This window comes from Hippoglossus stenolepis, chromosome 17 (assembly GCF_022539355.2).
Source record: "Hippoglossus stenolepis isolate QCI-W04-F060 chromosome 17, HSTE1.2, whole genome shotgun sequence".
In the NCBI taxonomy this organism is placed as follows: domain Eukaryota; kingdom Metazoa; phylum Chordata; class Actinopteri; order Pleuronectiformes; family Pleuronectidae; genus Hippoglossus; species Hippoglossus stenolepis.
The window spans coordinates 2,287,362-2,302,016 of record NC_061499.1 but is presented as its reverse complement, the minus strand read 5'-3'; the positions used below and the strand labels follow the sequence as shown (position 1 = coordinate 2,302,016).

The window sequence follows — 14,655 nt, the reverse complement described above, 5'->3', positions numbered from 1 at the left end:
GTCCCTCAGGCTCCGAGCCGGGGGAATCACGTCGTCCTGGGACTTTCCGTCCGTGATGAGGATTCCGATCTTGGGAACGCCGGGTCTGGATCCAGACTCTGGTTTGAAGCTGTTCTCCAGGATGAAGGTCAGAGCCAGACCTGAGAGGACACACACACACACACAGACACACACATACAAACACACACGGACACACACACAGAAATGAGGCATGAGAAAATGTAAATAAAGGTTGTAAATGTGAAGATATAACACAAACTGTGATTTTCAGTCTCAGGACAAATAGTTCGATCCAAAGAAACGTTTCACAATCTTATTAAATCTCAGAGGAGCAGCTGGTACATCTGCTGTGTGAGAAACTACACAACTGCTCTGGATTGTTGTGTGTTAACTCCTCGTACCTGTCAGTGTGTTTCCTCCTTTATACGGCAGGTTCTTCACTGCGTCCATCACGGCCTCTTTGGTGGTGTGAGCGTTCAGATGCCACTCGATCCGCGGGTCTCCGCTGTACTGAGCCAGACCTGCACACACACACACACACACACACACACACACACACACACACACACACACACACACACACACACACACACACACACACACACACAGACACACACACACACGTTTGAGTTAATACTGCAACTTTACACCACTTTGCAGATTTTAAACCCTTTTACCTAAAACTGACAGATTCTGTATCTTATGCAAACTTTAACATTTTAACTTCAGTTATATTAAGTTAATTTAAATTAAACAAAAGTCAAATATAAAGGCAGAGTCACAGAGAAAGGACTCGAGACAGGAGGAGAACGAGGAGAGCAGCAGAAGGTCTGATGGTCACTGACGCTCATCTGACTCCAGCTCCAGATGAAGTCCTTCACCTCCAGCAGCTGTAAACACAGAAAAGCTCCTCACCGATCCGGGTCTTGTCGATGTCCACGCTGAAGGCCTTGACCAGGTTCTCCAGGAAGCTCCTGACCAGCCTGAAGTTGATGCGGCCGATGCTCCAGGAGCCGTCCACCAGGATCACGATGTCAGAGATGGCTGGAATCTTACACATGAATCCTTCTTCAGCTGGAGACAGAGAAGATCAACACACTGTCACAAACTCGTGTTTGATATAAAGTGTCCTGACGATGACGTTCATAAGCACAAACATCATTTGTGTTCAAACAAATATTCATGGTGTAAAGTGTGAACCAGAGAAAAGGATGTAAAACATGTGGAGTTTTAACCCTCGAGCCGACACATGATGAATCCTCTGTGGTGAAAGTAGGACAACAGCTTCTGTCCCAAACTATTACAAAGTGTTTCATTAATTCTAATTCGGTTCAACCCAGAATAATGAAACCCTAGAGGAGCCACTTAGTTCCAGCAGATGAAAAACAACGCTCAGTTGTTTGTCTCCACACTTTACTGGGTGATAACACACGCGGGGCTCTAATGAGGCCGCAGCACTTCATCTACTCCGTCCAGCGCCGACCGAGCCAGAGGACAAGCACGTTATTACAGCGCCATGTTTCTATCAGCCAATTATCCTCCAGGCTCAGGAGCCGTCTGCGAGCGGCCGCGTCCTTAACGCTGCGGATTTTAATCACGTTACCGAGCCCTGATCCATGAAGTCAGCAGGAGTTCAGGTGGGTGGCGTCACGTCAGGTCGCAGCATCGATGGAGACACCGACTTTCTACCAGGGAACTAGAACGTCTGCAGGAAGTCAGGAGGCTCTCGCTCGGACACACAAACTCCTCAGGAGGATCAGTGCATGTCTGAGATCAGCCGTCCTCTGCAGAGGAAGAGTCAGAGCTTTAAAGAGCTCTGGGCCGAACAACTAAACACACAGAAGCTCCGTCCTGCAGCCACAAGGCAGCGACGACCACAAAAACACAACCTGAGGGTTTTCTACCTGAGCAAAAAGGTTGGTACTCGTAGGAAGAAGAACGAGCTGCAGTTATTTCATACAGACTTCGTACACGTGACTCCGACATTTAAAACCTGCAGCCGCTGGCACAAGATTCTGATCCTGCAGACGTACGAGAGACTATTTCATTCAGGTCGCAGCATGTTTTAACATGAGAGGAGGTGTGTGTGTGTGTGTGTGTGTGTGTGTGTGTGTGTGTGTGTGTGTGTGTGTGTCTCTGGTGTTTCCTCGTCGCTGACAGGAACTGAGAAGTGTATCACTCTTTACAAGTCTCTACAGTGTCGGAATTCGAGTCTCGGAGCCGTGATCCCGTACGACTTCAGTGTGCAGATGAAAGCACTGACACATAAAACACACAATCACTTCTACGCTCTGGGAGGAATGAGCTCGCCGCTGATTGTCGGTTGGCTGCGTGTTGAGCGCCGCACAAACTCAGGCTCCATCTTTTACTTCAAGTTCAACAATAGATTTGGTTGTTCTGCTCCACACGTGTTTTCAAACTACGATATCTGTAATTCACCTTCTTCTTCGTAGAAAAGAGACGCCAGCAGGTAAAAGGGGGGGGGCTCAGGTTACGTTAGAAATCTCTGCAGAAACATTTTAAATCCTTCAAGATGCTGCTTCCACTGTTCGTAAGAATGTTTTGCTGTTGTTTTTTCTAATAAAGTTTTAAGTCTCGAACATGATGATTCTTTCTAAACACGGAGTGAAAAGGTTTGTCCTACAATTACAGACTTTCTGGCCCACAAGGATAAATATACATCATCTGTTATATTCTATTTGACACCAGAAGCTGTGTATCTGACACATCACGCATCACTTAATCAGGTGACGGCTCCATTAGGAACAGAGGTATTTGCAGGTCCTGTCTCATAACGTGGAGGAGGACGAGCCCCGAGTGATGAAACTGAAGAGGAAGGATGTTTCTGAGAAGCTCTGCTCCGGGGCCCGAAGTGACAGAGAACTGGGACGATTTTAACGACACGTCGGGGAGAACGCTGGCACCTGGACAGATGGTGAAAGAGGAGAAGAGACAGGAGAAGAGACAGGAGAAGAGAGGAGGACACAATGGAAGCAGCAGTGACAGACGCATATTAAAGTGTGAAACTACACCAGAGAGTCGCGGTGAATTCCAATCACCTGCTTCTCTCTGCTTGATTCACTCCTCTTCCCTGTGGCTTTTGTTTTCTTCTCTGTCACTGATTCTTCCTCTTTTAAATTTCCATCAGCTCGGTTTCATTTCTTATTTACGCTGCAACACAGCACGTCTCTGTTTCCACTCAACAGCAGCTAATGTCGAGAAGAAGTTAACATGAATAATGTTTGTGAGGCGTCGCTCAGGAAGGTCAAGGTTCCTCCCTTAACTTCTGAGATTCATGTAAACTGTTGATTCTCTGAGGTCTGAGACGCACGTGTCCATCATCCCTGAGAACATGTGTCTGTTGATCGGTCAGGACGTTAACACCAGGCGCGACCAGGACACGTGATGCATTGTGGGTGGAGCAGCGATCGAGCTGCGTCTCAAAGTGCCTTCTGGAAGTTTTAATTAAGGAAAGGAAGGAAGAGAAGGAGAGAGAGAAGGTGAAGGAGGGAAGAGAAACGTAGAAGATTGAAGCTTGGTTGACAGATTCCTCAGGCGGTGATGAGCGGAGCCGCCCTCGGGCTCAGGGTTTCTACACAGGTCACAGAAACAACGCAGGTCTGAGGCAGCGAGGGTCAAAACTACAAATCACAGGACCTGGTCCTGCACCTGCAAACAATATGATAACGTCCACTGACGTCCTCGTGCTGTTCACGAGTCCACAGGTGCTGCAGGCTGCAAGTCCGTCAGGGTTAAAGAAGCTGATCTCAGACCTGCACTCAGGGTCTCTGGATCTTCTCCTGCAGCCTCCTGGGAACATGTGTGTAACATGTCCTCGTGAGTCCATGTGAGGAGACACAATGTCTGAAGCTTCCCAGTGAGCGAGTGGACGTGTTGATGAGGTTTCTAACACGTGACGGACGTGACCCAGGCTCCGCCCCTCGGACCCGACAACCTGCTGCTGCTGCTTCACAAACACCAACTACACAACATGAGTTCACCTGGAATCACTTCCACTGGTCAATGAAACTCACTTTTCTATTCACACTTTGTGTTATTAGCTCAACACGTTTTCAGTTTGTTCGTTAATTAGCAGCAAAAACTCCCGAACAACTGGGTCCAGAAAGAATTCAGTACAGTTTGATGTATTTCATCGTTTTCTCTGGATAATTCATGGATCTTGATGATGAAAATCAGACATGTTTAAAATATTTAAGACTAATTGAATGTTTGAGTGTGATTAGTTGCAGCTCGATTGAATTCAAGGGAGGAACGAAGAGAAGAGGAATATGTGTAGTTGACTCATACTCATGAATGTATTCATAAATATTACATCATCTGCATATTTCTGACGCCATGATGGGAAACTCTCGTCAGCGTGTAAACTTATTAAAATGATATTTCCCTCAAGCAGAGGAGAAATAAATGTTTTTCTATTATCAAACCAGTTCCACTTTGCAAAGACACGAACACGCGTCCTGAGCGTCCAGAGGTCAAAGCCGGGTCACGCCAGGTAATTAGGCCTCGAGGGGGAGGAGCTGCAACTGCAAGGTCAGAAGCCGTCAGAGGATCACACCTGAGGCGCGGGTGTGATGGATTTATCTACGCTCAGCCCATCACACAGCAGGGGGTCAAAGGGTCAGAGGCCTCCGATTCCAGAGCGGCACGATGACTCGAATCCCACGTGGTCGACCATGTGGAAAGTTCCACAGGTACAGATGGTGTTTACTCGATTTACCTTCGAGTCTTACACTTAAAACTACCTGACGTGAGCAGGGGGCGGGGTCGTTAACAACTTACGACTCTTCCTTTGCTAACGATGTTTCCCATCGATCAGATTTCTGTTTGTCTCCCGTCCTCTTTGTCTTATTGCTCTGATGATCTCCCTGTTTCCTGTGAATGACCCTCGCTGCTGTTTGTGCTCGTCTTATCTGGACGGACCCTTCATGTGAGACTAATCGGCCTGTGAGGAGAGATTAGGCCTTTTATTCTCCTGAGTCTCCTGATGGCTGTGATTACTCCGCCTGTTTAACAGCTCAGAGCTAAAAGCAGCAGAAACCTAACTCCTCCTCACGACAGGAGGAACAAGCAGCTCGGGGGGGAAGCTGCTGATGAACTCTTCACAGAGTTGGTTTTCAGAGGATTTTAGATTCGAGTCACAGTTCAAAACAAACCTTGAATATTCCCAACATCCGGCTCTGGAGGAGAAATCTCTCATAGCTTAGAGACGATCGTAGGTTTGTTCAGCGAGCCACCAGGGGGCGAGCCAAATGTTCTGGCTTCACTTTTCGGGACCTGTCGAGTCGTCCATCTTTATTTATAGTCTCTGGGTCAAATCTGTTTCATTGCTTTATAACACAAGGCAGCTAGAGGGCGCTGTACTCACAGTTTAAACCAGAACTACAGCGTTCGTTGTTTCATGACGAAACGACTGAGAAGTTGTGGCTTCACTTTTGGGAGTCAGGTCAGTAAACGTCTCAGTTTCAGAGCGACTACACTTTAGTTTGAAACACGCAACACTTTAAACTCTGCGTTCACCTGTAGACTCAACGTTAAATAAAAACCTGCTCTGTTTTCAAGATGGTGTCATTTTGCTGCAGGTGAGTTGAAGGTTCGTTTCTCCAGCATCAACAGAAATGGGAACAGGAGAAGTGCAGCAGGTCTAATTAACAGTCACTGGAGAGCCCTTGAGCAAGGCACCGAGTTCCACCAGGGACCTGATTCAGGGACTGAGTGTTCTTCCTGGTTGTGGAGAGATGTGCGACAGCATGAATATGAATGTGTGTGATGCAGTAAACGAGCAAGGTTCCAAATAAATGATGAATCTACTGTCAGATGAAAACTGAGCAAAGCTACAAATCTGAAACTAGATGAGAATCAGGATTAACTAAATGATCTGTGGCTGTTCCACTGCGTCCACAGGAGGTCGGAGGAGATTCACTCCCATCTCCCTGCAGATTGAACCTCATCACTGTCACTGTACATCAGAGTTCAACCAACTCACCCTCCTCTTCATCAGAGGGAGGCAAGAGGAGAACTTACAGCTCAGATTCTCTGAAATCTGATCTATATATATATTTATCTATATATATATATGTGTGTGTATATAAAAAACAAACCAATGAACCCTGCTTCAGGCTGTTTGTTATCTCACTGTTACAGTCGACTCCTTCATTGATTTCCTGCCTTTGGAACTCGAAGCTGCACATGATAACAAACAAAAGCTCAAAGTGCATCTACTGAAAACCCCCAAGAGACAGTTTGACTGACGGTGAATCAACAGAAACTCCACAGAGACGAGTGAAGCAACGAAGAAGGAAACAATAACGTAGAAGTTATTGGAAGGTAAATTATAGATCGTTACCAGCTGCTTCTGAACATTATTTATCTCCAGGAGATCTGTCCAGAGACGAAGTGCAGGCGGCGGAGCCTCCATCCATCACGGTGACAAACTGATGAAGTGTGTGATGTCGCCTGTAGACCAGGACCACACACTGATAACAGGCAATAACACAAGTATCCTGCTGGGTCACACCACTAAGGCCAGTACTTCTACTACTGTCAATATTACTACTAACAATGCTACTGATATCAAGTTCAAGAAAAACAGGTGTAAAACCGTTTTAAAGTGACGGTGGAACAATAAGAGGAGAACGGATGGTTTGATCGTTCAGACACGACGACAGAAAGAGAAAGAAAGAGAAGGATCTTATCAGAAAGAAAGAGAAACGATAGAGAAAGAGACAGAGCAGATAAATAACGAGAGAAGAGGAAGAGCAACTCAAAGCCTGTGATGGAGAAAGGAATTCAGGAAAACAAGTAGTAAAAGATAAGAACAGAGATAAAACAGATTAATCTGAAGGAAAAGTGATAAAAGTGATAAGACACGAGGCAGAAACAGGAAACAGTGATAAATACAACAAACAACACATGTTGTTATCAGGTCCCGCTCACCCCGGGATTTAAACTGTGATCTGTTTCAGATGATAAACGATACGATCTCACGTTTCACACCTCTGAGTATAATCACAGGAACAGAGAACCAGAGCTCAGCAAACTGCTGCTGGATAAATACTGGGTACACTTCTCTTCATACTTGTGGGGGCTGAGAATAAACTATTCTATAACACAAACACTCATCTTTCTATAGCTGTGAGGACACGTGTCCTCTGTCCCTCATTTAAATCTAAGTCTAACCTCCACTCTGACATGACCACCTGTTTGAGTGAAGCCAACACAAATCTGCTAGTCCAAAAATAACACACACACACACACACACACACACACACACACACACACACACACACACACGCACACACACACACACACACACACACACACACACACACACACACACACACACACACACACACACACTCCCTGGCCTGAGGAGTGGAACATGATGTCCAAGGTGTGATTTCATTATTCCTGTCTGTCCTTTCCTGACAGTCTAATTATTGTGGACTCAATAAATGGACGAGGAATTAGACCTCAATAAAGGGACACACACACACACACACACACACACACACACACAGCGTGAGGGAGTGTGTGTGTCTGTGTGTGTGTCTCTAGATGAAAGGTCACAAGTTCACGCTCTGAACCACGGACACTGAACATCCAGCTGAAGAGAAAATGGAACAATTCCACAACCTGAACTCCTCCACTGGTTCCTGTTTGTTATAATGAGATTTTACTCTGCAGGTTATTTGTCGAAGCCGAGGGACAAAACGATTCATCTCAAAACGTCTTTAAAGTGAATCTGTTACAGACGGAAATATGATTTGAATTTTCATCTCAACCAGCGGTTCAAGAAAATGACAAAGACTCTTCAGTGTCAAGTGGAAGTTTCCCTGCAGCACTTGAACTCAGCACGAGGGAAGAATCAGCTGCATCATTAAACCTTGACCATTTTCATCATGTAGTGAAGTAAAGTGTAAAAAGTGATATTTTGCTTTTCAAACAGCAACTTATTGCTGTTGACTGTGAACAAAGATGGACGACAGGACAGTGAAGCCAAAGCGTCTCGTTGGCCCCCTGGTGGCTGCCTGCAGTACAGGTCATAAACTCCGCCTCCTCCTGCAGGACATGGACCAAACAAAGATACTAATACCAGCTGATGAGAGAATAACGTCACTGAGCTTTCTCACAATGTTCTTCTCTGGTATTTGATGGATGATTGGTGCAGCCTTTATCGCCACCTACTGGCCCGGAAGGGAAACTATCCGCAGTGGGGAAGACGAGGCCGATGATTACGACCCATAGTTACGTTTTTATTGGCGGCCTCTAGTGGCTGTGATAATTATGACGGGAAGATTATAGCAACAAGGTTTGTGTTGCAGGACGTTTCATGGGTGGATGGATGAGTCAGAGATATAAACTATTAAACTTAATAAACTCAGCGGACTGATCTTTATGCCTAAACCAAACCCAGCGGGGCTTCGTTGCTGTAACCATGACAACGAGTGTCTTGTGCTTCGGTTTTAAAATGTTGAGCCGTTTGTTAAAGTGTCTAAAGTGTGTTAATGTGATTTATAGTTAAAAATATAGTTTGGTACTTTCACCTGCGACTGACCTCAGCTTTTCTACTCTTGTAGGGACATATGCCTCATATACAGTAGGTTCAGGAATGTGGGAACACACACAGACACACACAGACACACACACTTTCCAGTATCTCTTACAGATGAGTAGACTAAAGCAACAAGACGGTGATGTAACGGCAGCGGCGGTGAGACGGACACAAACGGCGTGCGCTAATGGAGCCGGATCGCTGAGCCACGCCCTTGAATAACTTGGATTCCGATCTGGTCAGAAAGTGCAGCAGGAATGTGAGAGTGATATCAGACAGACAAAGCTCAGTACATTGTTACACAAGCAAGTCGACAACTGCCTGACGAAAAAACCCACAACCACCAGCTCGTACCACAAATTAAATCAAATCAGGCTGCACCAAATCGCACACGCTCAGAAACAGTCCTCTAAATATTTCAGATTTCTTTCAGCGAGATCAACGTTAAACAACGTTAAAGAAAGAGAGAAATCGTCCCTGGATCTTTCCCGACCCAAACCACGTTGATCTGTAAGTTTCAGTTGTTTTACTGTAAACCTGCTCCAGAACCTCTTGGAGGTAAAACCTGAAGCTGTGTAGTTAGTTGACTCTAAATGAACTGACAGAGCAGAGGTTGATGCTCCAGGAGCCGACGACACCGGGTCACCACTGGAGCCCGGGAATCCAAACTGATCCCAGCTGGCGACAGACTTTTACACCCGGCTTCAGTTTCTCATCATCACAATGTAGATGTCAGCAGAGTTTGTCTGTAGAGCCTGGCAGTCGTACAACCTCTGAGGCAAGAGCGCACAGACACACACCAACAACAGACACACAACAGCCAAACCCTCAGACTGACAGCGAGCAGGCAGCTGTTCGAGGCGCAGGCCTGTGAGGTGTAGCTGAGGAATTCAGCAAGTGTGGGCACGGAGCGGCCCGTGAGCTACGAGCCCAGAGAGGGAGGTGGTGCTGAGACTGGGAGGAGGAGAGTGGAGGAGGGGGAGCAGAGGAGCTGGGGTGATCACCAGCACCTCATTTTTCATACGGAGTTGAGGTATTAAACTTGAATTTAACACTGTGTGATGATAATATATCATGCAACCATAAAAAAACCATCTATCTCCCAGTCATCGTGGCACAAATCACACTTTACGCTCATACTTCCAATCCTCTGGATGATGGTTTGTGTTCTTACACACAGCGCCAAGAACATCACATCACCAAACCTAATTATATCTGTCAAAGGACGAGGAATCCAGACCATAATAAAACATGAGGGGCTGCAGAACGCTGCAAACGTCTCTGGATGAGGAGGAAAGACCCAAACTGGGCCCAGGGTGTGAGGGACGGACCCAGTTCTGATCAGCCTGTGGTGGGTCGGCTCAGTCGAGGGGAACCTGTGATGAACAGGCCACAACCCCCGACGACACAAAGGTACCGAACTGACTCGTCCAGAAGACCTTCAAACTACAAGAGACATTTGTCACCCTGTCCTCAGGAGTGACATCGTAACAGAGCACGTCAACAAGACAGGACATTTACACAGTCAACAAAACTAACATGGAGGAGAGTGAACGTGACAGAGAACGAGAGGAGTCGTCCGACCAGCTGAGAGAAAACGAGAAGCTCGTATCTCAGACAAAACTTTAACGTGGATGTAGTTTGGTCCTGAAAACAGCTGGTTCCCACAAGGGACTTAAAACTAACCAACACAAGAACCGTGTCAAACTGGACGGAGAGTCGACGTCCAAGAGAAAAGGTCCCAGAACATCGTTACCGGTGAAACGACCTCTTATCTGTGAGAGATGAGATGTCGTATCACAGAAACCTGAAAACGTTTAATAAATTCATATCTTCATCACCTCCAGAAAACTGAAGATAACAATAATTCACTCTGTTAACGTGCTGACCGTCACCTGAGCGTCTTCTAGGATCTGCTCCGAGACAAACAGACCTCCAGAACCTAAATATCTACATTTACCTTCATATCCTGAGGACGAGAATCTTTTAAATCATCAATGTGAGACTGGTGTTGAACGTAGAGCTCAGGTATCATAGCAACAAAAGAACCACAGAGAATAAGAGACAACTGGACATTTTGGAGGAGCTGCAGGAATCTGACGTCTCGCTGCGTGTTGTCCTGAGTGAATTCATCGTACGCAGCGGGAGTCCTGAACCTTTAATGAGAGAGTGAGTGCAACGGAGATCTAAAAGAGTATGAGAGAAAGTGTGAGAGAGAGTGAGCTGTGAGGGTGATGGCAGTGTGTGTCTGTGTGTGTGTGTGTGTGTGTGTGAGTGTGTGTGTGTGTGTGTGTGTCTGTGTGTGTCTGTGTGTCTCCTCTCTCCTCCCATCTGTCGCCTGCGGCGGCTCCAGCAGCTGACGCACACAAACACAAACTGCGAAAATGAATTATATTTACATGTCCTTCCATTCATGCATCAGCCAATCACAGCTGACACTGAGCGAGAGGCGGGACCCCCGAGAGGACGCTGGAATCAAACATGTGAAGTTTCAACTAAATAAAATGTAAAACAGCAGAAAGTGGAGTTGATGAGAAGACGCAGACGTTAGAGAGAAAGAGACGGATTCTACTCGTCAGGTCTTCTCCTCATTGTGACGGCGTTCAGAGCAGAAGCTGTAATTTAGGTTTGAGACGACGGGAAGCGTCTGCCCAGACGTCCCATCATGCACCATCATTACCACAGGTCCTCATTTCAAATCACAACTCACACAGCCTCACACACACACACACACACACACACAGCTGCAAAGGAACACAACACAGCCTCAGGTTTCAGGTCGACAAAACGAGCTTCAGTATCACAACATTTTAATTCAGTTCAGTTTTGATGCAGAAGAAACAGAAAATATCATCATGGGTCAAATATTTTACATTCTGATACGACAAAAACACAAAATGATGCAACAACACAACCGACTCCCTGAAAGTGGATCCAGACGGATTATTTGACCGATGATGCTGATTGACAGCTGCCGCTCACTCGTGCTTGGTTGAGTGTATTAGGTCAGAGCCTCGATGTCCCCGCTCCGCTCCATCGTCACGACGGCACCGTCCCTGTGTTTGGATCCCAGATGTTGTGTCTTGATTTCTGGACATTGGGAGTGAGACGCGTTGTTTCTCTGTGTTCAGTCTGATCGGCTTCAGCCGGGCTCCTTCACAAAGTGTTAAACTGTGTAACGCAGAGGTGTTGAGGTAGAACTCCACAGTGACAGTCTCACCTGCTCGTTTCCTGTTTTGTTCCTGATTGTTTGGCTCAGCGATTATAATCACTTCCAAAATTACAACAGGCTTGTTTACCGCTCTCCGTGCCGCCGTTCATTTCCTGATTGACGCAGCCTCTCGCTCCTTGTCCCTTTCTTTCGTAACGTTTTATTTCCTCTGCCTCCATTTTCTCGGGGAATGAGGCTCGATGATAATCGCCGTGAAATTGCAGGAATATTACGCTCACAGGCCTCCGTCCTTCTTCAGATGTGTCGGGGGAATAATCAGAAAAAAACAAGAAGTGGCTGTTTGATTTATGAATCCAACTCCTTCCTCTTCCTGAGGCCTCTTCATCCTCAACTCACCTGGTTCCACTGTGCACGTCCTCCTCTAATGGTGTGAACACAGTCCACGTTTAAAACTGTGTCAGAGCAGGAACGTGGAGGATTCTTCTTCTTCTTCTTCTTCTTCTTCTTCTTCTTCTTCTTCTTCTTCTTCTTCTTCTTCTTCTCTCTTCTTCTTCTTCTTCTTCTTCTTCTTCTTCTTCTTCTTAATCCAGACTGACGACAGACGGATGAATGAATCTTTTCCGTTCTAACCCGCCGAGCGTCTTACCTTCCGAGATCTCGTTGTTCTCCTCGGTGACACCGGCGTCTTGTCTCCGCTGGGACTGAACCACCTCGATGCCTGATCGCTGAGCTGCAAGACACAACAGCTAACGTTAAACTACTGTGTTAGTGCAAGAGGAGGAGGAGGAGGAGGAGGAGGAGGAGGAGGAAGAGCTGCGTCGCTGATTAGACCGAGTTAAAGTCTCCTACCTTCATGTTTGGCCTGAAGAGGTTTACTCTCACGTCCTCCACTGACTGCGACGATTTTAAAGTCGTATTCTTTCGACGGGTCAAAGTCCTCGATGAGCAGCTTGGCTTCCTGTTTCGATACCTGAACTTCCTCCTTCTGTCCACCTGTGCAGGGCGAGAGAGGAACCAGAGAGAGAGGCAGCTCATCACTGACCAGTTCATCCTGAATATTTCATCCATTTAAAATCAATAAGGTTTATATAAACCGCTTTATGCAGAGAAAAGTTTTATATTCTAGTTTGAACTTTTCCTCACAACACTGAGACACAAGATTAAATAACCACATAAACACTTTGAAATATGAGAAACTTTTGATTCCAAAGCACAAACACTTCATTATGTTTTATTCTGCGTTAATTGCCTCTTTCCCCTCGTGTTTAAAAAAGCAGCTTCAGGCGGATTTACAGTGTCTGGCTTCTTCTCTAATGTGACACTCAGGGATCACCCGGTGAAATCCATGTAATTATGTTCACATAAAGTCAACACATCCACTCACAACATCTGATTCAGCTGCATGAAGAGAAACTCCAAAACTTTTTAATCACCGACGGCGAGATTCAACCTCAGACTGAACTTCCTGTCAGGAGGAGGCGTTCGCCATCGACCCTGTGAGCCGAGCGTTAGAGGAGCGAGAAACGTCGACCTGCGTCTGAACAACCGACGACTGAACCAGGGGATGGACGACTGAGGGAAAAGGAAGAAGGAAGGAGAGAGAAGGAAACAAACGAGGAGAAGACAGACGACAAGATAATGAGATAAGAGATGAAGACATTTTGAAAGAAGACAAGAGAGAGATGAATAAGGTGCGAGGAGGAAGGAAAGAAAACCGAGCGTCACTCGGTGGAGTTCCTTTCTCCACCAAGGCCCAAAAGCCTCTTTAAATAAACCCTCATGAATATCAGTCCTCTAAATATCTCTTTTTCATCAGGATTCATGAATTATTCTCTGAGAAAGCTTGAAATCTCCAACCTTGGATTCACAACAATTTAATTTAGATTTAATAAGTTCTGTCACATCCTTTCATCAGATTTCATAGAAATCTGTTCAGCAGCTTTTGCTTTCAAACTCATTATTAGTTTGATAATCAGCCCAGTGATCGATATGTTAAAGATGTTTTTCACTTTATTGACGGGAGGGTAAGTGTGAAATGAGGAGAAAGAGAATGGGGAGAGACTGGGAACGTGTTGGAATCAAACCTGCAGCCGCTGCAGCAGGACACATGCCTCAATATGTGGGACGCCCGCTCTACCAGGATGGCTTGTTATTATTAATATTAATATTATTAGTTATTAAAGCTTCCTCCAGGAACCGGCAAGTAAACAGCGTTACCTTGAATATCCTCAAAATCCAGTGAGGCTCTGGTAAGAGAGGAAAACTGGAGAAGTACTATTTTATTTTCCAGAATTTGTCTTTACTCCCCGATATCAGTTTCAGCTCCATGCTCCATGTGGGTCAGGCTCTACTACACACACGTCTACGTTCTCACACACACAAACCATCAAACTAACTATCTGAGAGTGACACCATCACTCAAACTGCCCAGAAAAGAAGATGAACAGTGAGACGCCCGAGGCGTCGGAGAGCGAGGAGCCGAGCCTCAGACTTTATTAACGCCCGAGGTGAAAACAGCTCGTCACGGCAGCAAAGAGCAAATTCAGGGAGAAAGCACATAAACACAACGCAGAAGAATCGAGGACAAGACAGAAATATGAACAAAAGAATAAGTAAAGAAGAAATAAAAGAGAAGCAGCGAATCCTGCAGGACGATGTTTAACTGTCGTAGCAGCAGCTCGGCAGAAGTTTACGATCCAGATACTGACGAAGAAATCCAGCGTCGTCGAGTAACAACAGCAGATTAGTTTCGGTCTGATGTTTTATTCTTTGTGTGCGAGATCAAATTCATTGTGTCATTTCGCCTCCTGCTCATTTTTCTGCTTCTGAAAACAAAATAAAAAGTTCCAGGAGCAAACGAACGACTTAAATTGTCAGTTATGTCTAAATCGAGTTTCCACCATCTGCTCCT

The 14,655-nt window shown here is 45.9% G+C and overlaps 1 protein-coding gene across 1 annotated transcript in view; it reads right to left on the bottom strand.

The window, feature by feature from the left end:
- LOC124851079 (collagen alpha-1(XIV) chain-like) overlaps positions 1-14,655 on the bottom strand; it is a 40,022-nt gene that overhangs the window by 14,665 nt on the left and 10,702 nt on the right. The window contains exons 4-8 of the mRNA XM_047344230.1: positions 12,594-12,737; positions 12,391-12,474; positions 916-1,074; positions 402-521; positions 1-140 (exon numbers count right to left, since the gene is read on the bottom strand). Of these exons, the coding sequence (XP_047200186.1) occupies positions 1-140; positions 402-521; positions 916-1,074; positions 12,391-12,474; positions 12,594-12,737 (647 nt within the window). The remainder of the gene's footprint in view (positions 141-401; positions 522-915; positions 1,075-12,390; positions 12,475-12,593; positions 12,738-14,655) is intronic.